The 20,711-nt window shown below is 40.1% G+C and overlaps 2 protein-coding genes across 2 annotated transcripts; one reads left to right on the top strand and one right to left on the bottom strand.

Annotated features, from left to right (window-relative positions):
* Positions 1–799: 799 nt before the first annotated feature.
* Positions 800–9,851, top strand: eif4g2a (eukaryotic translation initiation factor 4, gamma 2a). Its single transcript, XM_042413322.1, is given in 22 exon segments — positions 800–900; positions 2,545–2,651; positions 2,785–2,841; positions 3,580–3,705; positions 3,895–3,997; positions 4,087–4,218; positions 4,326–4,392; positions 4,507–4,658; positions 4,759–4,869; positions 4,955–5,137; positions 5,255–5,393; positions 5,531–5,694; positions 5,809–5,916; positions 6,515–6,625; positions 6,718–6,822; positions 6,912–7,127; positions 7,319–7,577; positions 7,718–7,922; positions 8,048–8,256; positions 8,370–8,380; positions 8,382–8,491; positions 8,688–9,851. Coding segments are annotated over 15 exon segments (2,019 nt in total). The 5' UTR covers positions 800–900; positions 2,545–2,651; positions 2,785–2,841; positions 3,580–3,705; positions 3,895–3,997; positions 4,087–4,218; positions 4,326–4,392; positions 4,507–4,574; the 3' UTR covers positions 8,692–9,851.
* Positions 9,852–11,353: 1,502 nt separating this feature from the next.
* On the bottom strand, positions 11,354–20,653 carry ctr9 (CTR9 homolog, Paf1/RNA polymerase II complex component). Its single transcript, XM_042408470.1, has 23 exons — positions 20,514–20,653; positions 19,205–19,303; positions 18,533–18,772; positions 18,324–18,441; positions 18,146–18,235; positions 16,717–16,973; positions 16,517–16,624; positions 15,788–16,024; positions 15,477–15,695; positions 15,129–15,312; positions 14,929–15,017; positions 14,653–14,838; positions 14,404–14,491; positions 14,162–14,310; positions 13,959–14,075; positions 13,710–13,855; positions 13,527–13,598; positions 13,176–13,311; positions 12,861–13,019; positions 12,627–12,778; positions 12,439–12,532; positions 12,204–12,316; positions 11,354–12,111 (listed from the first exon to the last, which is right to left on the bottom strand). Exons 1-23 carry the CDS (start codon positions 20,556–20,558, stop codon positions 11,718–11,720), a joined length of 3,492 nt encoding a protein of 1,163 aa, XP_042264404.1. The 5' UTR covers positions 20,559–20,653; the 3' UTR covers positions 11,354–11,717.
* Between the last annotated feature and the right edge of the window lie 58 nt (positions 20,654–20,711).

Below are 20,711 nucleotides of genomic sequence, written 5' to 3' on the forward strand. Positions count from 1 at the left end.
GGGTTGGCCTACGTATATGATTTGTGACATCACAACTAGTGTGATGTGAAAACTTGAAACCCTCAGTGGACAAACACTGAGAATGGACTTTTCAGTGAGGTAGGAGATATCTTGTGTCTAGGAGTTAAACTTCATAGATATTTTGAATTTTAATGAGGGAGAAGTAGATGCCATTTTAAATATTTTTAATGTGGTAATTATACATTTTGTGTTGAAAAACCATATCAGACACACAGTATTGTTCCAAGTGGAGTATTTTTTATATATCTGGGGGTCTCTTTAAGTAGGATTTTTCATGCAGGACTTTTACATGTAATCCAGTGTTTTACATTGCTATATTGGTACATTTACTTAAGTAAAGGATCTGAATGTGTTTCCCACCACTGCTGGCAGGTTGCTGAAACTCCCACATTCCCAGAAAAGATACTAAATATAACAGCATGACCTCAGTGTACTCAGTGGCAGACCGTGATCACATGTTTAAAAAAAAACAAAAACAAATTAAGTATATAAACACAGCTTAATGTTATAGTCATTAATCCTCGATTTGCCCCAAAATATCTATGTAATATACGATATTTTACATGTCTCTATGTTGAAACTAGGCCAGATTGCGAAATGTTCGTGCTTTTGTTCGTGACGTCAGCAGGGTGGGATGATGACGTGTGAGACAGCCCCCACACAAAAAGCGGCTTCCACATGACGTAGTTAGCCAGTCAGCAGTCTTTCTTCTGTGTAGCCGGTAGCTACCGCTGAGCCGTCGTGTTTCTTCTATTTTAACAATATAACTAAACCTTTTCTGGTTTTAACACGACTATTTTTGCTCTATTTTCTCTCCTTTGTTATTTTTTATATCTTAGTCGACAAGACAACTATTACGCTGACGTCCTTTTTGTAAAGGTAAGCGGTTTCGTTTTTTTTTCTTCGCCCGGCTAACGTTGGCTAACGTCAGCTAACTGACCCGAAGTTCGTCTTAGATTTATTATGTTTTAATCAAAAACTGTACGTGTTCATCTGTATTTACAACTTTGTCATCATCTGACCTAGTTGGGCGTAGAAAAGTTGGGCCGAAGTATCTTTTTTTTCTTCAGTCGAAACTGGGTCAGCATTCAGCAGTTGTTTACAGCTTGTTAGCTTCAGGCTCACCGGCGGCCTACAGAACAAGATGTCGCTCGCCGTGTTTGGACATCCGGTGTCTGAACAAAGACCTCATAAAAATCAGCTGATGGGGGTCTACTCCTTGATTAACGATAAAAATTTCTTTATATCTGAATTCATAGCGATTTCGCCGGATTATATAAATAAGTATACATTACACATTGGTTGTCCTTGTGTTTTTAGCTATTTTGGCAAATCTTTAAAATCAGGACATGGATAAGGAACAAATACTCACGAATAAAGTTGGGTTTTTCCCCCACATTTTATTTATTTCTAAATGATCTGAGATTTGATTAGTATAAAACTGGCCTATCGTTACATTTGGTGAATGTAAGCCAGCTCTTGAGTGAAATCTATTTCCTGGAGCGCTGCCCTCCGTAATTGAGGTTAGCTTTGTAGGTTCAGGTTATACAATGTACGATTTGGTAACTAAGGGGTAATGTGAGGTTATGGTTAGGAGTCACAGAAAACCACCGATTGGGTTCACATAACAGAAAGCACAAATCGATTGAGAAATTACGTCTAATCATATTAGACGTTACACCGGTATCACAGTGTGCTAAGTTAGCACCACCTAGCACAGATTCAGTAGTACGGACACGTGTAGGCGCTCATGCGGTTAAAGGATATGTTCACAATTTTGAAGTCTGTCTTAAAACAACAGTCAGGTGTCCACATGATCACTGAAAGAGGTTTTCCTCGCTGTAATCATTCCTCCCGTTCATACTGGCTATTAAAAGGTCCCCTTCAAATGCGTTTTCAATATAAGTAATGGGGGCCAAAATCCACAGTGTGTCCATACAGTCATTTTGTACAAAAAATGCACTTAAAAGTTTATATGAAGCTTCAGCAGTCTGAGTTGGTCATATCAAGTGGATATCTGCCACATTTACGGTCTTTTTAGCATCACATTTCCTCTTTGTGTTTCCCTGTTGAGCTGCGTTGGAAGAACAGTAACAAAAGGAGGGACTTTGGCACTAAAAAGACTAAAGTTGAAAAATATCTACTTGATTTGACTAATTTAGGCGGCTGAAGTTTCATACTAGCTTCAGATAAACCTTTTTGCCCCCCATCACTTACATTGTAAGTGCATTATAAAGGGATCTTCTAATGGCCAGTTTGAACAGGAGGAATAATTACAGCAAGAAAAACCTATTTCTGTGTTTATTTGGGCAACTGACAATCTTGGAAAAAATAACAATTTGGCAGAATCCATTTAACAGACAACAAAATGAGTACTTCTTTCATACATTTTGTTTCCATTTAATCATAATGTTTCTAAATAGCCTCTTTGTGTGTGTGTGTGTGTGTGTGTGTGTTTGCATTTTGCAGCCATTAGCAACCAGCTAATTTGTTACTAATGTTATAAATCTGTCTCTATTCCAGGTCGCTTTTTCCTGCCCCACTCCCAGATCATTATTCTTTTCAAGTATTCTTTGTCAAGCCGCCAAAGTGGAGAGTGTCGTTGCACCAGGGGGTCCTTCTCGTTTCAGGTATGAAACATTTGCCCGTCACACTTGGCCTACTTATACTGAAAAACTCTCCTAAATAGCTCACATACAGGAATTAGCTTTCACATTTCCTCACATTAAATTAAAACATTTTCCTTTCTTTTTTTTATCACAGTGTGGGGGGAGGAGGTGGGGGTGCACCTCAGCACTATCCCAAGACTGTCGGCAACAGGTGATTTTTCTTAATTTTCCTTTCACTTTGAAACACCTAGTCACTTATTGCATTAGACATCCATTAAATCTCTGCACTGGCCTTAAGTCACATTCCTTCTATTGTCCTTTTGTATCAACACATATGGGGAAAAGAGGTATTCATGATAAATGGCCACTTTAACCTCTGAACAGTGTTTGTGATAGACTAGTATCTCTAGTAACTTCACAACCTTCTACCACTTTGGCAGTGGTTTAGGTTGATTAAGTGTTGCCATTGTCAATATTTTGATACAAGGGTCGGCAGCATGTAAGCAAAAGGGGTATTTTCATCCCACTAATTTTTTCAAATGACTTAAACTAACAATGTCAAACATGCATATCATATAATAAACAGTTGTGTATCTTTGGGTATAAGGCGCAACATATTTGCAATTCCTGGCTGCAATTAACGAACGCCTCACAAACAGTCACCTAACAGCATACCTTACTGCTCAAACATGCATGTAACACAATAATACACGTATGCAGCATTTAAGCTGCTAATAATCCATTATAACCAAAGAGCTGATTACCATGGAGTCTACAATAAGTCTTGTGATTTTTAAAACTGCATTTGTTCAAAACAAGCAACTAAAATTAGTTTTCTAATCAAATCAGATTTTAGTGGCATTTCTGTGACATGTATCATGGACTTGTTAACTCAACCACCATAAAAAATTTTCTGTTATAACATTGGCTGTGTTTTTGTCAATTGCAGCGAGTTCCTGGGGAAACCCCCAGGTTCTAGCGTTCAGAGATGGGTACCTTCTCGAAGCACTAGACGAGATGCCAACTCCTCCAATGAGAAAGGGCAAAATGACGCAACCTTCAGGAAAGTGAGAGGGTAAGTGTCTATTTAAATCCATATTTACTTCAGTCACTCATCTTCAAATCGTTGCACAGTATTTCTCAGACTAAAAGATAGAACCTGAGTATCCAGATGATTTATCTATGGTAGATTAATGTTGATGTTGGTATATTGTCTTTGAAGTATGAAGTGTCTTAGCCTCTTGTCCTTCCTATTCTTCCTCAGCATACTTAATAAGCTGACTCCCGAGAAGTTTGACAAACTGTGCCTGGAGCTCCTCAATGTGGGTGTAGATTCGAAACTTGTCTTAAAAGGAACCATCTTATTGGTAAGCATTCTCTTAAATTCTACTCATGCATTATTCATGTATCATGTTCAAATAGACACTCAATTTATTTTCTATTTCTTTCTCTTTAGATTGTTGACAAAGCCCTTGAAGAGCCCAAGTACAGTCAGTTGTACGCCCAACTATGTCTACGCTTGGCAGAGGATGCACCAAATTTTGAAGAACCAGCAACAGAAAATCAAGCAACACAAAAGCAGAATACAGTAAGTTATTTTAAAATGGGATTTGTGCTGAAATAAGACGCCACTTTGCTGTTGACTATCTGGTATTTTCTGCCTTCCTGTTCTAATGAATTCTCCTGTTTTTACAGACCTTCAGACGGCTTCTGATTTCTAAGCTTCAAGATGAGTTTGAGAACCGCACCAGAAATGTTGAACGTAAGTGAATTGTATATGGTGCAACTGGTCGGTTTCATAATACATTTCGGTCATGTATTGCATGAATCGTTCCTCATTTTCAATGTTTTGTGTTTTTTGTTTTTCCCCCTGTAGTCTTTGACAAAAATGACGGCCCACTCACCTCTGAGGAGGAGGAGCAGCGTGCTGTTGCAAAGATCAAGATGCTGGGCAACATCAAATTCATTGGGGAACTTGGCAAACTCCACCTTATCCACGAATCTATCCTTCATAAGTGCATCAAAACAGTAAGTAAATCAACAATTAATTAACCTACCAGGGTGGAAGCACCCTGACAGTTAAATTTCCCAAGTAGATTGTATTAAATGTTTCTTATTTCTTTTTAAGCTTTTGGAGAAGAAGAAGAGAGTCCAACTTAAGGATATGGGTGAAGATCTGGAATGCCTCTGTCAGATAATGAAAACAGTGGGACCTAAACTTGACCATGAAAAGGCTAAGGTGAGTGTGAAGGGAAAACATCATAATTATAGTATTGTTTTTAAAACCCTTTTTCGTTTTCTTAAAAACAAATTTCCTCTTCCAGTCTTTGATGGATCAGTACTTTAGCCGCATGCGATCCTTAACAAACAACAAGGAACTGCCTGCAAGGATTCGCTTCTTGCTGCAGAACACAGTGGAGCTGCGAGAGAACAACTGGGTGCCTCGCAAAGCTTATGTTGACAACGGACCAAAGACGATCAACCAGGTTCGTCAGGATGCTGTTAAGGTTAGTAATCTTAAAAACTTTTACAATTGATGAAGTACTTATTGAACTGCTCAATAATTTTATTATACTGGTCTCATGACTGTATCCATGTATTCTGACTCTATTCCAATTCTGCAGGATTTAGGTGTTTTTATTCCACAAAATGATGGAATGAGGACTGACTTGTTCATGGAAAACTCCTTTCTGCCAACAAGGATGATCAAGTTTGACAAGGAAACTCTTGGTGGGCTGGCTGATATGTTTGGACAAATGCCTGGTATGACGGGTTTTTTTTGTTTGTTTTTTTCTCTCTCTCTCTCCTTGATATGAGGTTAGACATTGTATCGTGTCCTTGACATATTAATGGAGATTAAGCTTCTCTTTAAATGTTATAATGTTGCTTGTTTTGCGCAGGGAGTGGTATTGGAACAGGTCCAGGAGTTATTCAGGACCATTATTCCCCTACCATGGGACGTCACCGCACTAACCCACTCTTCAATGGCCATATTGGAAACAGCAACGGTTCACATCAGCCTCAGTTTGAGGCAGCAAGCAAGCCTTTCATAAAACCAAATCAGGTACATAGCATATAGTTGTAGTTTTGTTTTGTTTTTTTGTTTTTTTGGCATGGTGAATGAAAACATTCCTGTTACATCATTACTAACATTCATTCTGTGAAATCTTGTTCAAAGGGGCAGAATTCACCAGTTTTCAACCACAAACAGAATATCTCAATGCAGATGCAGTCTAAGGATATGGCTCCAAGATTCACCAAGAAAGGGAAGCTCAATGCTGATGAGGTACAACCACTTACATCGATAAGCAAATATGTTTTGGATTCTAAAGTTTTATGTTGATAGTAGCTCAGACTCCACAAAATAATTGAAGTTTTCAGGAAATATCTGCTTCTCTCACGACAGTTGAGATGGGAAGATCTATACCTTTCTTGTGTCTGTATGTTAAATATAAAGCTGTAGTCGGTAGACTGTTGGCTTAGCAAAAGACCGAAAACATGGGGATACAGCCAGCCCAGCTCTGTTCAAAGTACATCGCCTCTAAAGCTCATTAACACACATCTTGTTTGTTTAATCTGTACATAAACCGACTTGTAAAAATGACAGGCGGTTGTTTTTACTGAGGGTTATGTGCTTTACTAGCTGTTTCCCTCTATTTTACGGTCTTTATGCTAAGCTGATCTAATTTTCTCCTGACTATAGCTTTATATTTAATCAGCAAGTAGTATCAATCTCCACTAACTTGGCAAGAAAGCCAGGAAGTGCATTTCCCAAAATGTCAAACTATTACTCGAAAGAAAAAAAATCCCCAGCAGTGTTAATAAAATTTATATTAAATACCTTTTTTTTTAATCTAGAACTGTTGCTGTCTTCTCCCTTCTAGATCAGTCTGAGGCCTGCACAGTCTTTCATCTTGAATAAAAAACAAGTGCCAAAGCTGCAGCCACAGATGACCATGATTCCTCCAAGTGCCCAAGGTTCCCCACTAGGACAGGTAACATTTTTACATTGAAATGAAATATATGGACTTGATATGGTAGTTGCAAGTTCCAGGGAACATGCACTCATTTGGATGCTTTTGTTTAGTCTCCACAGCTCGGCCTGAAAACCAACCCTCCACCAATTCAGGAAAAACCTGCCAAGTCCAATAAAAAAGCTCCTCCTACAAAGGAAGAGTTGCGCAAGATGACAGTAAGTTCCTCACGCTTTGCACTTCCACCACGCACAATATAACGTACACCTAGCATAATACTGAATATTTGACTAATCCTTGTCTTCAGGAAACGTTGGCGGCAGACTACCTGAACAGCAAGAACATCGATGAGGCAGTGACTGCTGTGAGGGAGATGAAGGCTCCAAAACACTTTTTGTCTGAGATGATGAGCAAGATCGTGGTCTATTCCCTTGATCGTTCAGATGAGGATAAAGAACATACAAGCACCCTGATCCATGCACTCTGCACTGAGGGCCTTGTCACTGGTGAAAACCTGCTGCAGGTCAGTAGTGTAACCGTGCACTGTTTTAAAGTTAATATACAGAAAGAATATACAGTGCATTGCCAGATAAAATGTTGTATGGTATTATTGACTTGTATTTGGAAGAAGCGATCATATTTAGGGTTGTCTGCATTCCTCTTGGCTTGAAAGTCTGCTATATTCCTGCCTCACTGGTTTTCTTTGCTTAACAGGCCTTTCTGAGTGTTCTGGACCAGTGTCCCAAGATAGAGGAAGAAATCCCCCTGGTGAAATCCTACCTGGCACAGTTTGCAGCACGGGCTATCATCACTGACCTGGTCAGCATTGCAGATTTGGCCCATCACCTTGAGAACGGCGCCCATTTCCCACTGTTCCTGCTCTGCCTGCAGCAGATGGTCAAACTGAAGGATCGCGAGTGGCTGTCTGATCTGTTCCAGCTGAGCAAGGTCAACATGCAGAAGATGCTACCTGGTATGTCTGAACCCACTCTGTACACATAATTATACCTGATGTCATTAGATGTGTACAGTCAAGGCTCTTGATTGATTTAGTTTTCAAAGTGTCCATGTCCTTTGCTACTACTGACTGGGTTTTCTTTTTTACTTCTGTAGAAATTGACCAAAACAAGGACAGGATGCTGGAGATCCTGGAGGGCAAAGGTCTCAGCTTTTTGTTCCCACTGATGAAACTGGAGAAGGAGCTTCTGAAGCAGATCAAAGTAGATCCCTCTCCACAGTCCATCTACAAGTGGATCAAGGACAACATCTCTCCAAAACTCCATACAGACAAAGGCTTTGTCAACATCCTCATGACCAGGTACAGCAGTGGAACAGTGTTTCTGGTTAAACCCATTTATCTGTCATTGCTTTGTTGGTTAATCTTTTCCCAAACCAGACAGTATATTTTACAGTATTATGATTTCCTCTTTTCTTTTCTTCCAGCTTCTTGCAGTACATCGCATATGAGATCAACCCTGGCGATGATGAAGAGCAGCTTGCAGCACCCAGCAAGGAACAGCTGGACGAGGAGAAAAACCTGCTGCTGTCTTTCAAGCCGGTAATGCAGAAGTTTCTGCATGATCACATTGACCTGCAAGTCAGCGCTCTGTATGCCCTGCAGGTCCACTGCGATGCCAAGCAGTTCCCCAAAGGTACGTGCACACACTTGTAGGTCAGACTAGCAGCAAAGTTTATTTTGTGTAGAAAAGTTAGAAAACTCTGGTACAGAAACTTTCAGAGGTTTAATGTTGTTCTTTTCTTCCAGGCATGTTGCTGCGCTACTTTGTCCACTTTTATGACATGGAAATTATTGAAGAAGAAGCCTTCCTTTCATGGAAAGAAGATGTCACCCAAGAGTATCCGGGAAAAGGAAAAGCATTATTTCAGGTATGTCTGTGTATGTTTTGTTTTAATTGTGGCAATGAGCAGCTCTGCTCCTGATATGAACATTTGAAGCTTATGTCTGTATTTTTCCACTTGTTGGTTCACAATAAATGGCTCATCCTAATGGAGATACTGTGTTTTTTTTGTTTGTTTGTTTGTTTTGTTTATTTGTTTGTGTTTTGTTTTTTTTACTGTGCAGGTGAACCAGTGGCTGACCTGGCTGGAGACTGCAGAGGAGGAGGAGTCAGAGGAGGAAGATTACTGAGGAACAGGCCAAAGCCATGTGTTGTCAGGATGCAACGAATGATATATTTTCTACTTCGTAATTTTTGTCTCCTTGTGCTCTTTCTTGTTTTGAGCCCCACTTCCTCCCCCTCTCTTGTCAACATATTCCCCCGACCGCTGTTACAATTCATTCCACTATGAAATCTTTTACCATATTTAGCCAGCATCACCATCTTATTTTATTTATGCTTTTTCTTTCTAGTTTTCGATTGAATCTGATGTCCTACTGCAGATGTTTTATACATTTCAATCTACTTGGGTTAAAGTTGTCGATGACAGTTGGTAGTATTTTTGCTGGAAAATGCACCAGCACCACACCTGACCCATTTTATCACCTTTTTACATCTGGTAGGAGTCACTAAGTGCTGCCATAACTATTACCTTAAAAGCTGTTTACAAAAGAGAAAAGGCTCTAACATACTGCAAAGAGACTTGTCTCATTGTTTTATCTGAATTTGTTAATCAGTTTTTAGATGCACTTTGCTCAACATCATGAGTCGTTGCAATAGTAAGATACACTTTTCCTTGATTTGTTAAAACAATCCTAAGTTGCAGTTGATGGCTGCTATAATTATAATGGTTTCTTGTGCTTGAAAACAGACCATTCTGTCTGAAAATCCTTCATCTGGATTTGACGACACCTGTAACAGTAATGGCCTGTTTTTATTTGCACAGTATGATTTCAGTTTCCCACATTTAGTTTAATGAATCAAGAGCGTTTTTTTTGTGTATGGAACTTTTGTGCTGTGGAATGAATATGTGTGGCCTTTTTTTAATTTATCAGTTCATATGGATATACCTCTTATGTATCTCGGACTATACTTGAATGTCTCAGTTTTAACACATTGAGACAGCCAAAGCTTAGTTTCCTGTGCTACAGTTCACCATGTGGAAATTGGTCGTATTTCAGCCATATTTGTCAAGTTTTTAAATTGTCTTTTTATCTTCGTGAAATTACAGAGAATGTACTGTATGTGTACACCTACGCGTTCTTTTGGAGTGTCACTGTAATGTAAGTGCTAGAAGTTGAGTGTACAGCTACAGATCAACCTTGAATAAAGTTAAACAGTTCATTTCATGGGGTTCAATTCGTCTTTTTTTTTTTTTCTCTCTCTCTCAATGTTTGTAGGTTCTACTACCTTGAACACTTCAGTTAATTTATGACAATTGACATGAATTCAGTATGCCACTTGAAGTTTTATTTACCAAACTGGTTTCAGAAACCGGTTGGTCTCTGGAAATTGTGTGTGGGTGAGGGGTTATCTGCTCTTCAGTGGTGTAACCTCCTAAAAAGCTGCACATTTCTGAAGTTGGCTGGCATGAAATGATGAGCTCATTGACTTACACTGTAGACTGTTGTGGTTATTTTGAGTAAAGACAACAGACTGCTTGGTTGTTATGAGGTGCAGAACCGTAAAAGTCTGGGACATTTGGAACAGAAATCACTGCCAACCAGCATGTGTCAGCATGTACAGAGGAGCAATAAAACTTGGTGTGTATGTTCAGGAGACGGCACAGGATGTCTCCAGTGTGTTTAATCACTCAAAGGCATCTTGAGTTATGAGTCCATGTGTGATAGGTCATGCCCACTTGAACCGATTAAATATACAGATTTTGGTTAATACTAGCTGACAGAGCATGCACACTGAAATTGGTGATACTCTGTTTAGTGGGTTTTGAGGTACGTTTTTGGCATTTGTGGTGCTCAAAATGCGCCACAAATGCTTTGAATTACCACATGTTCTGAAGACACCTACCAAGATTTATGATGATTGAACAAATGGTTATTGATTAACGGCCAATATTTGCTAAGCCCCACCCTTTGAAAAGATATTTTGGTTGATGGCAGCCATGTTTTTCAACCAATCTTGCTCATTTGTACCAGAAATGTGTATCTTAGTCCCACACTGCTGTATATTCAATTTGATGTTGATAAAGTCAAAATTCAAAAAGTTCGAATTATATTACAGTAGTCAAATTTCAAGTCAATCAGACTCCCAGTGTGAGGTTGTGGCCTTTCAGAAACTGCGTTGTTGGGCTTTAATTACAGGGCCACAATCTGACAGACTGGCTCATATTTCTTGGGAAGGACTTGCACAACATTGCCAGTTATTAGACCAAGTTTCATGGTTTTGGCTCATTTCAGCTCACGGTAATTTGAGCCGCTGTGGCAGCCAAATAATAAACCAGCACAAATTCAACAGTGTCTCAGCCCTTTGGGGTTTGAACCCCAATTATGCAGATGAAAGTTAATGGGACACACTGTAAATATGTCCACATCTTAAAATTAACTTTTTTGTGTATTCAGTTAATTGTCAAAATAAGTTTCATCGAATGCACACCTGGTAAAAAGGTGTATGAAATACTGTGAAAGAAAAAAACTGTCCTCTGTGAGGTTGTTCTTAGGCACAGCGGTGCTTTGAGGTGCTTCTTAGCTAATGTTAAGCAGGTGTCATTATTACCATATTCACCATCTCAGCATATTAGCATTGTAGCATTTGCTACTTAGCTCTAAACATCAAGTACAGCTGCGGATGTCATTAGATTACATCAAAGTGCAGAAAGTAACAAACCCACATCTTACAGAATTCTCTTTTTATTTGACATCTTGTTGAAGCATCTTCCCATTTTTGGGTCAGTGTCTCATCTCACCATCTGACACAGAAAATAGATGTTTACACCTTTTAGTTCAATTCAAAACTTTTGATTCATCTTTAACAAAACAAATTTAACAAAGCACAGCATCTGTGAAAAGACATTTCCATTAAGACGTGAGGAATAATACAACGTAACGCTGCGCTGCGCTAAAAAAAAAAAAAAAAAAAACTATACTTTTCTATGCTACGGACAAAAATCCCTGCTTGTAATAGAAAATTAAAATGCAGATGTGTTGAGCGTTTTCTCAACATTACAAGAGAAAAGTCTGTTCGGGAGATCTGAAGATTTAATCGCTGTCGTCCTCATTGTTGGAGCGCTCTGGTTCTGATCCGTTGTCAGAGCGGCGAGGAGAGCCCTCGTTGTCTGATCCTGCCTCAGATCCCCTTTCTGATCCCCGGTCTGATGCTGCGACGGGTGAGCCGGGCCGGGACTCGTCTTCTGATCCTGACCGACTCCTCTTGCTCTCGTTGTCTGACTGCTCTGAGTCAGACTGCCGTTGCACCCTCCTCTTCTTCACTGGATGGTCGCTGCCAGAGTCATCGTCTGAGCCTGCAGAGCGCTGAGGGCTGCCCGCCTCGCTGCCTGAGCGGTTCCTACCTGCATCAGAGTCGCTGTCGGATGCGATGCGCTTCCTGTGGCCACCCTCATCGTCAGACCCTGAACCACTGTCTCTTTGGTGTCTATATGGCAGAGAATCAATCATACACGTTATTTTTCTGTTTATTCACTAACACTTAAAGCACTTCTGTCACTTTAACATTGATGTTTTTACCTGTCTTCAGCTATTTTCAGGCCATCCTCATCTGAAGAGGATTCAGAAGAGGAGATGATAGCCTTAGACTTGATCTTTCCTTTGAGAGAAGGTGGCATACGCTCAGGCTGGGGCTAAAAATGATAAAGATTGTTGTTGAGTTTTTAGAAATGACTGTAGGAAAAAAAACCTCTTAAGGTATTTTTAAAACATCAATCATGATGTGAAAACTGAAAAACAAAAGCCAAACAAAGACCTTTTCAATCCTCTTGCGTTCTTTGGGTTTACGCTGCTTCTTGGGTCGTGATCCTCCTTCCTCGTCATCGCTGTCCTCTCCTCCTTTAGTAGGTCTGAAACAGAACAAAGTTTACCCTGAGTATCTTACATCGTTCAGAGGTCAAAATTAACTACATTTGGCTTGATTCATGGTAGCAGCAGATTCACCTCCTCCTCTTCTTGCGTGACTTCTTCTCTCCATCCTCAACGTCCTCCTGCTCGCTCCCGCTGCCGCCCTTTCTCTTCTTCTTCTTCCTCACTGGCAGATCCTCGTCAGAATCATCATTGACAAACTCATCCATGTCACCTCCTTTCTTACGCTTAGAGGGAGAAAAACAGTTAAGTTATTTAATGTTGCATTCACAGTAATCAAATGTCTCTGTTGACCCAGCGGACACTTACACGTCCTCCACCGCCACCACCTCCTCCCTTCTTCTTTTCCTTGGCCATTTCCTTCGATCCCTCTGCGAAGGTGAGCAGGTTCTTGGTCTTCTCCACGTACAGGGCTCTCTGCTCCAGCAGCTTCTTCTGTTCTTCTGCCTCTCTGCTGCGCTTCTCCTCCTGGTGAGGTTTAAGGGCGACAGGCCAACAGACTAATGAGAAGCAGGTTATTGTTGCTAAAAATAGAATCAAAATCCTAAGTAATGCAAAACATGACACCTAATCATTACTCCAAAATCATTTCCATGACATTTTGTTTGGCAGTACTATAAGTACCTGTTCTTTCATCAACTGCTGGCGCAGCAAGTCCCTCTCCTGTTCTTGTTTGGCCCGAAGCTCCTTCTCCTCCTCATCCTGCTTTCTGGCTCGTGCCACATGGTACTGAGCCTGACTCAGCAGGTCAGAGCACTGCCTGCAATGCCACAAAAACACACACATACCCCCAAAAGAAATTACAACCCACACTACATGAAGTGTGGCAAACTATCAGTAACTTCTGATGTCCACTGTAAGAAGTCTTTTCTATGCCAACATGCTGATGGGGAAAATTAGTAAGAGAGTGAAGTGAAACATTTAAATTACTGTAAACAATTTTTAAACTGTATTTGTGCTGTGTATTAGACTGACCTGGCTTCAGACGCAGCAAGAGCGAGGTCAAACCTCATCTTGTCTCCGGCCTTGCTGAGGTAGCTGAAATACCTGAACAGGGGGAGGAGAAAGTTAGAGAGATGAAATTGCAGGATTTGGCAGTGGACAGCCAGAGGTTCAGACTGGCAGGAGGTATAAATCAAAGCTAACGCTACGACGTACCTGTGAGCCAGTTCGAGCTCTTTGACAGCGCTGAGCACAGCCTTTAAGTTGCTCTTCTCATCCTTCAGCACCAGAGTGGCCAGCCGCTGCAGCACCAGGGCCACATTGAACATCAGGACTGTGTCGCTGGGCGCCACGTGACGTGCCTTATTGGAAATGCATCAGAAAGATAAAGTTAAACTCCTCACATTTAATAGACATCACAATGAGGAATAAATTAAAAACCCTGATTTTATTTCCTAATTTTACCTTCAGAAGCATTTGCTTGCACTCCTGGAGTTTCCCACATTTGAAGAGCGCCCTCGCAAGGTACAGCAGGACCTCAGTGTTCTGATATTTGTAAAATTTCTTCAGGCAGTTCTCGTACTGCGGAGCAGATCAACAACACATCAGGAAAAAAAACTTGAACAAAAACAATCATTTTCAAATGTCATATCACAAGAGGCTCTTACCATCTGCACAGCGCTGATGTACTGTTTCTGCTCTACGTAGATGTGAGCCAGATTTAACCAGACATCGCTTATGTCTGCTGTGGCCTCCCTCACCTGCGCAAACACATCACGAGCCTCTCTGAAGTAGCCCTTATGGGCCAGGACGGCACCTGCACACAACAAATTCATGTTTAATACGTCATATAGATACAGTAGGATGATTTTTTTTTTTTAAAAAAAAGACAGACTAAAGCTCAACAGACCAATGCCATTGGCAGCATAGAGGTTCTTGGCGTCATTTCGCAGGACTTGTTTGTATATGGCCAGGGCTCGATCCTGGTGTCTCTTTTCCTGTTGAGACAAAAACACTATTACTCCATTCGGGGATCTATTATTTCCCTTCACACACACACAAAAAAATCTCCGTTATTTAGCAAAGCCATTCACAGAAGTGCTCTTCTGTTCTACTGCACTGTTTCTCTTTCAGTTTTTGTAAAAACAGCTGTCTGCACCTTTTCCCGGTCTCTGGTGGGCTGGTGCAGGGTCTGCAGCCACACGTTGCCCAGAGCCAGCATGGAGTAGGTGTCGTTCTGTGTGGACGGCTGCTTCAAAATACGCTCGAACTTCTTCTGACCCGGACCCCACTCCTGTTTGGCCAAGTGAAGGTTCCCTATCAGCGACCAGGCGTCTGGGTGATCCTGTTCCAAACAGAACAAAGTGGACATCAAATAATGTTGAAGAGAGTTTGGTATCGAACTTAATTAAAATTGTGATGTCAGACAAAGTACCTGATTAATCTGCAGGGCCTCTTTGAACCAATCAGAAGCCTCATAGAAATTCCCCTTGTCACGTGCCATCGCTCCAAGACGCAAATAACCTGTGGGCCAAAATATTCAAATTGTCTTTCATACAATACAAACCACTTTCTTCACACTCTCACATTTTTTTTTACTGTTTGATGTTTAAAAGCACCGCTTCACATGCTTACAGTCAACATAGTTAGGATGCTCTCTCAGGATGTTTTTGTAGAGTTTCTCAGCTTCGTGGAATTCACACATCGCCTCGTACAGGCGAGCCAGATTGTAGGAGGTGGTGACAGAGATGGCATTGTAGTAATGCTCGTCATGCTCTCCCTCGGCTTTGGCTCGATCCAGAGATGCGAGAAAGTATTTCTGTAGGAGAAAAGGCATGATTCAACCTACGTATATAAATAACTACTTATTAATAAAAAGATTGTGCTGTACAGTATACCCAATTAACATTCCTCATTCTTCCCTGTGAATGTAACTATTTTAAGGTCAAGTTAATACAAGCTTTACTGTCTGTTGGTAGCTACCTTAGCCTCTCCCAGGTTGCCCAGTCTGAAGTGAAGTGCCCCCAGGTTATTGAGGATCTCAGGTGGGACATCAGCCTGCACCTTCTCCTGCAGGATGCGGGTGGCTGTGCCGTAGGCGGACAACGCTCCTTGGATGTCAGTCTGCTCCAGGATCTGAGCCAGCTCGATCCACGCCTCCACATCGTCTGGGTACTGCTCGGTTACCTTCTTCAAATGACCCTAAGGGAACAAAAACAATATTAGCTGTAATAGTATTCAGATCAGATCACTTGATGACAGCATTGATGAGACATTCTACACAGGATACGTACTTTGGCAATATCTCTCTTTTCCTGATCATCCGATGTTGCATAGAGAGACCCCAGAATTTTCATAGTTTCGTAGTTGTTCGGGTAGGCTTTTAACACCTTTTCGAAGCACTGTGCTGCGTTCTCCTTGTCTCTTCGATACACATACATCTGTCCCAGGCCAAAGAAGGGCAAGACAAATGTGGACGAGGCAAACTGAGTGGCCTGGTAATAATACTGAAATGCCTGGTCATAGTCCTCCTGGAGGAACAGAAACAGCAAATATATCAGAGACATAGGACCTTTTAAAACAGTGTCACAAAATGTTTTTACAAGGGAAAAACAAATCAGCACCAATATAAAAGTACAGAGAAAATATATTATTAAATAATTAAATACCCAAAATACAATGAAAAAATAAGATAAAAACAGTAAAATAAAGTCATGAAACACAGAAAACAGTGTGGGACTGGAAGCATAAAACTTTGAGCTAACATTAATAAAAGGCTTTTTTAAGAGGACAAGTTTTAAGAAGTGATTTATAGGACGTTACTGTTATTGCAAGCCTCAGATCCCTTCAGGCAGGGAGTTCCAAAACTGAGCTCTGACTGCAAAAGCACCGTCTCCTTTAGTCGTGAGCCAGGACTTAGGAACAGCCAGAAGGGCCCCTGCCTGAAGATCTGAGGCTACGCTTTGGCTCGTTACTGGGAACCAGCCCATGAACACAGTAAACAAAGAGTAAGCTGATTCTACCTGCACATGAAAGGAGCGAGCTAACTGGTAGCAGCTCTCAGCCTGCATGGCCTCGACTTCTGTGTTATGGAAAGCATGGAGGGCCAGGTGCTGCACTTTACTGTAGTCCTGTTAGTGAAGAGAAAACACACAGGTGAATAATAGTCAATTGACACTTCATGTTGAGAGAGTATTTCAAAGACAACAGGACCAGTAGCTACCTTTTTGAAGAAGAAGTGGTTGGCGAGGTGGTTGAGCACCATGGGGTTGCTGGGGTCAATGGTGTACGCCCGCGACAAGAGCTGGACTCCGTTCTTGATGGAATCTGCCTCCTTATTGTTGAGCTCTAAAACCGCCAACCCGACAAGAGCTCCCACACACTTCGAATTGAGTTCTAGGGCTCGGCCAAAAGCCAGACGAGCCTTCTCCAGTTTGTTGAGCTTGACGAAACAGTGGCCCATCCCCAGCCTTACTTCAGCTAGCAAGAGACAGAAGAGGAAAGAAGATAGATGAGAAATAAAATGTAGCGCAAATAACTTTGTAAGAGAAGTGTCATAATAGCAGTAGAAGTGGTTAGAGCCTGACCATTATAATCAGCCTACATTTGCTTATCAAAGATATATGATATTTGTTATAACAGTGTTGGCACATATGCAAAAAAGGAATGAAAGTGCATGAACTATTCACAGGCTGCTATTTTCTGTATATATTTGATTCAGGTTCAGTAAATTTATTGTTCAAAATTTACAGTGAACTTTAATTTTCTATTATCCTCGCCTATAAAATGTTCTGCCTCCATATACTACATCTTTGCCACAATTAATTTTAACCAAATTTGAATGGACTTTGTCAAAAAAAATTATATTTAATGTTTTTCGGTTGATGTTACACAATAAGACTTTTTTCATTGGAAATCTGAAATAAACTTCCTCAAGATATAAGACTTGCCCCAACTTTGATGACCTTTAAATCCAGGTTAAACCTTCAAGTTCCCCACTGACTCTGACTGAACCTTAAGCACTCATCAATCTCCACCTTGCACTTTTCATATTTACAACATATACAACACAAGTCAGAAGTCAAACTTTTGACTGGTGCTGTATATATCAAATATTTATTTTATTGTTTTATTGTTGTTTTTATCTTTTAAGTTTATCTTAAAATTCTAAAACACAAATAATAATCAATTAATTGTTTTGAGTCATTTTTTAAGAAAAGTGTCCAGATTCTCTGATTCCAGCTTCTCAAATGTGAATATTTCTGGTTTCTTTAGTCTTTTATGAGAGTAAACTGAGTGTCTTTGGGGACTGTTGGTCGGAACAAAACAAGACATTTGTGGACATCACCTTGGGCTGTGGGAAACTGATCGACAATTTCATCATTTTCTCACATTATACAGACCAAACAACTAGTTAATAAACACATTAATCACTAAAGAAAATCATGATTAGTTGCAGCCTACTCTGAATTGCCTCTGTGTGTGAAATGTGCTATACAGATAAACTTGCCTTGCCTTCGGTATTGCTAACAACCTCAACGATCTTGCATCAGCCAGACTCTAGTAGCAGCAGCAGTAGTAGTAGTAGTAATGTCATAGTGGTAACCAGGAATACAGGGTTCATTTTCAGGAGAATAAAAGTAACGTGTTACCTGGGCAGCCCGGGTTTGTACGTAGAGCCTTTTTGTAGTATGCCAGCGCTCCTCTGTAATCCTTTTTATTGAAGGAGATGCAAGCCTTACCTGTTAAACAAGAATGGTGTGATTATTGTGATTATTTCAGTGAATTAGTCACAGTGGTCATGATCTTTTTTCTTTGTATTCAACTTGCCGAGCAAAGCAGGGATGTTATTGGTGGACTGGTTGAGGACAAAATGGAACTGAGCATCTGCCTGGTCCATCTTGTCTCCTTCCAGGAGGCAGAAACAGGCTCTTCCCAACAAATGGTTCTGATTGCGACAAGAGATGTTTTATTTACTTAAAATAAAGGAGCCACAGCAGTTTTTCCTGCATCATGACCCGCTCTGACATTTTTCTTACCTGATCATACATGATGATCTTATCTGCCATTGTATAGAGCAGTGTCGCCTGCGTGATGAGCTCTTTCTTGGCATCTTTGTTCTTCTCTTTACGGGCTTGCTGGACATAGTAAGCTGCCAATGTGTCCAGACAGGTCATCTGGTCCTTCTCATGGTCTCTGTAGTCGAGGTTTCCATCAATACGAGCTGCCTCTAAAAGCTTGACAAAATCCTCTGTTTTGCCCTGTTTGTAGTACTCCAACTGAAAAAGGACGACCAACAGTGTTACAACTACGCAAATATGCTAAATCTTAGCTTATTTCTATGAGGGTTAATATCTGGATTATGTTCATTTTATAAAAAATACATACAAACATTCTACTTTACATTAATAAATGTAGTGCTGAAACAATTAATCAATTAACCATTTAACAGAAACATTTGCTGGTTTCAGATTCTCATATTTGAGAATTTACTGCTTTTCTTTTTAAAAACGGTTGATAAGACAAAGACAAACAACTTGAAGACTTGTCTGGAGCTCTAGGAAATTGTGATGGGAATTTTTTTTTACATTTTCTGACATTTTACAGACTTCAGGATAAATTGATTAATTTAAAAAAAAAATTAATAAATCAATAAGTGTAACTATAGTTTGCAGTGCTTCATGTTTGTGGCGTGTACTCCACTGACTCACCGCCAAAGCGATCCATATATGCAGCTGTGTGTGTTCCTGCTTCAGGATACTGATGACCTCGTCTCCCTCTGGCAGCTGGTCAAAGTCAAGCTCGATAACCTGCAAGATACAATTCAATCAAGTCAAAAGGTCTGACAAAAATCATATTCCATGTTTTATTTAAGAGTGGCATGAATTAGAGTTAGGTGATTTGGCTATATGTACCATGACATATAGCAATATAGCATTTGTCAGCCATCTAGAGCTGCAACAATTAGTTGATGAATTGATTGTCAGAAAATTAATCTGCAACTATTTTGATAATCAATAAATCGATTCAGTCTTCTTTTTTTTTAAATGCCAAATATTTGATGATTTGCTGTTTTTACTTTTCATATATGACAGTTAATTGAATATCTTAGACTGATAACACAAGCTATTTGAAGACATCACCATGGCCTCTGAGAATTTGTGAATGATTGTTAGTTGCAGCCCAACAACCATCAGAGATTCTTTTTTACTGTGATAGATTTCCCTTTGATATGTCTTGTAGTATTCGGCCACAGTGGACAATGTATTGAGGAAATATTTGATTGTCATCTGATTTGATTTTTGCAGGCAACTAAACAGTTTGTCCATTTATTATCCAGTGAATTCACTATATCACAACATAAACTCAGTTGTCAGTTTAGCATAGACTTAAAAACTGCAAACACAACAGACCTTTAATAAATGCATGAACGTTATCTTGTTCAAATGACTGTGTTACGGAGGTGTTTGTTCAACTTTACGATCATTTTGAAAGCTGTTTGAATAGTATTGTGTTATACTGATAGATGTTTATAACTTTATATCAATGAGGGTAGAGTAAATATTAGAAACACCTCTCGGGAATAGAAGAATATTAATGAAGAATTATGACTATTAATGAAAATCCAGATGTTTCAGTGACCTTGATGCCTTCTTTAAATCAACGTAAACAGCAGAAAGTAAAGGTTGTTACTGATTAAGTTGTAACTTCACATAGTTGACCTGTGAAGTTTCATATCACACTTACAAGACCAGTTATAAATGAAAAGGGACCTCTGTTAATGTCATTTTAATGTTAGTGTTAGTAACCTTCTCTTGCATGTGTTGCTCCAAACATCACTGACGTTCACATTTCGAGTTTACACGCAGTTATCGACCCTGATTGTTTTTTATTTAATATTTTGATGTAATACGACGCTACAGAACGTTTAGCTAATGTTAGCATCGGTTAGCATCACAGCGAGGTTCAGTTAGTCAAACATTCAAAATAAATCAAGTTTACAAATTAGACGAGTTTTACCTCGTCAGTGTCCCGTAAAGGGATCTCGATAGAGCCCCGAGACATCTTGACGGAGGAAAAATCCACTTCCAGTTTGTTTTTGTGTTAAAAAAAAAAATATACAAAATCGTCGTCAGGCGGCTGTCTGTTGGTAACTACTTCATGCCTCCGATAGGAAACAAACATACAGGATGGTGCAACTGGAAATGTGTCCGGGTC

Source organism: Thunnus maccoyii, chromosome 1, assembly GCF_910596095.1.
Source record: "Thunnus maccoyii chromosome 1, fThuMac1.1, whole genome shotgun sequence".
In the NCBI taxonomy this organism is placed as follows: Eukaryota; Metazoa; Chordata; class Actinopteri; order Scombriformes; family Scombridae; genus Thunnus; species Thunnus maccoyii.

Coding starts and splice junctions, on each gene's coding strand:
- ctr9 (XM_042408470.1), bottom strand. CDS start 20,558: ATGTCTCGGGGCTCTATCGAGATCCCTTTACGGGACACTGACGAG. Junction 15,018..15,128: donor GCATCCTAACTATGTTGACT/GTAAGCATGTGA, acceptor TTTGGCCCACAG/GTTATTTGCGTCTTGGAGCG. Junction 12,779..12,860: donor GTGGTGGCGGTGGAGGACGT/GTAAGTGTCCGC, acceptor TCTCCCTCTAAG/CGTAAGAAAGGAGGTGACAT.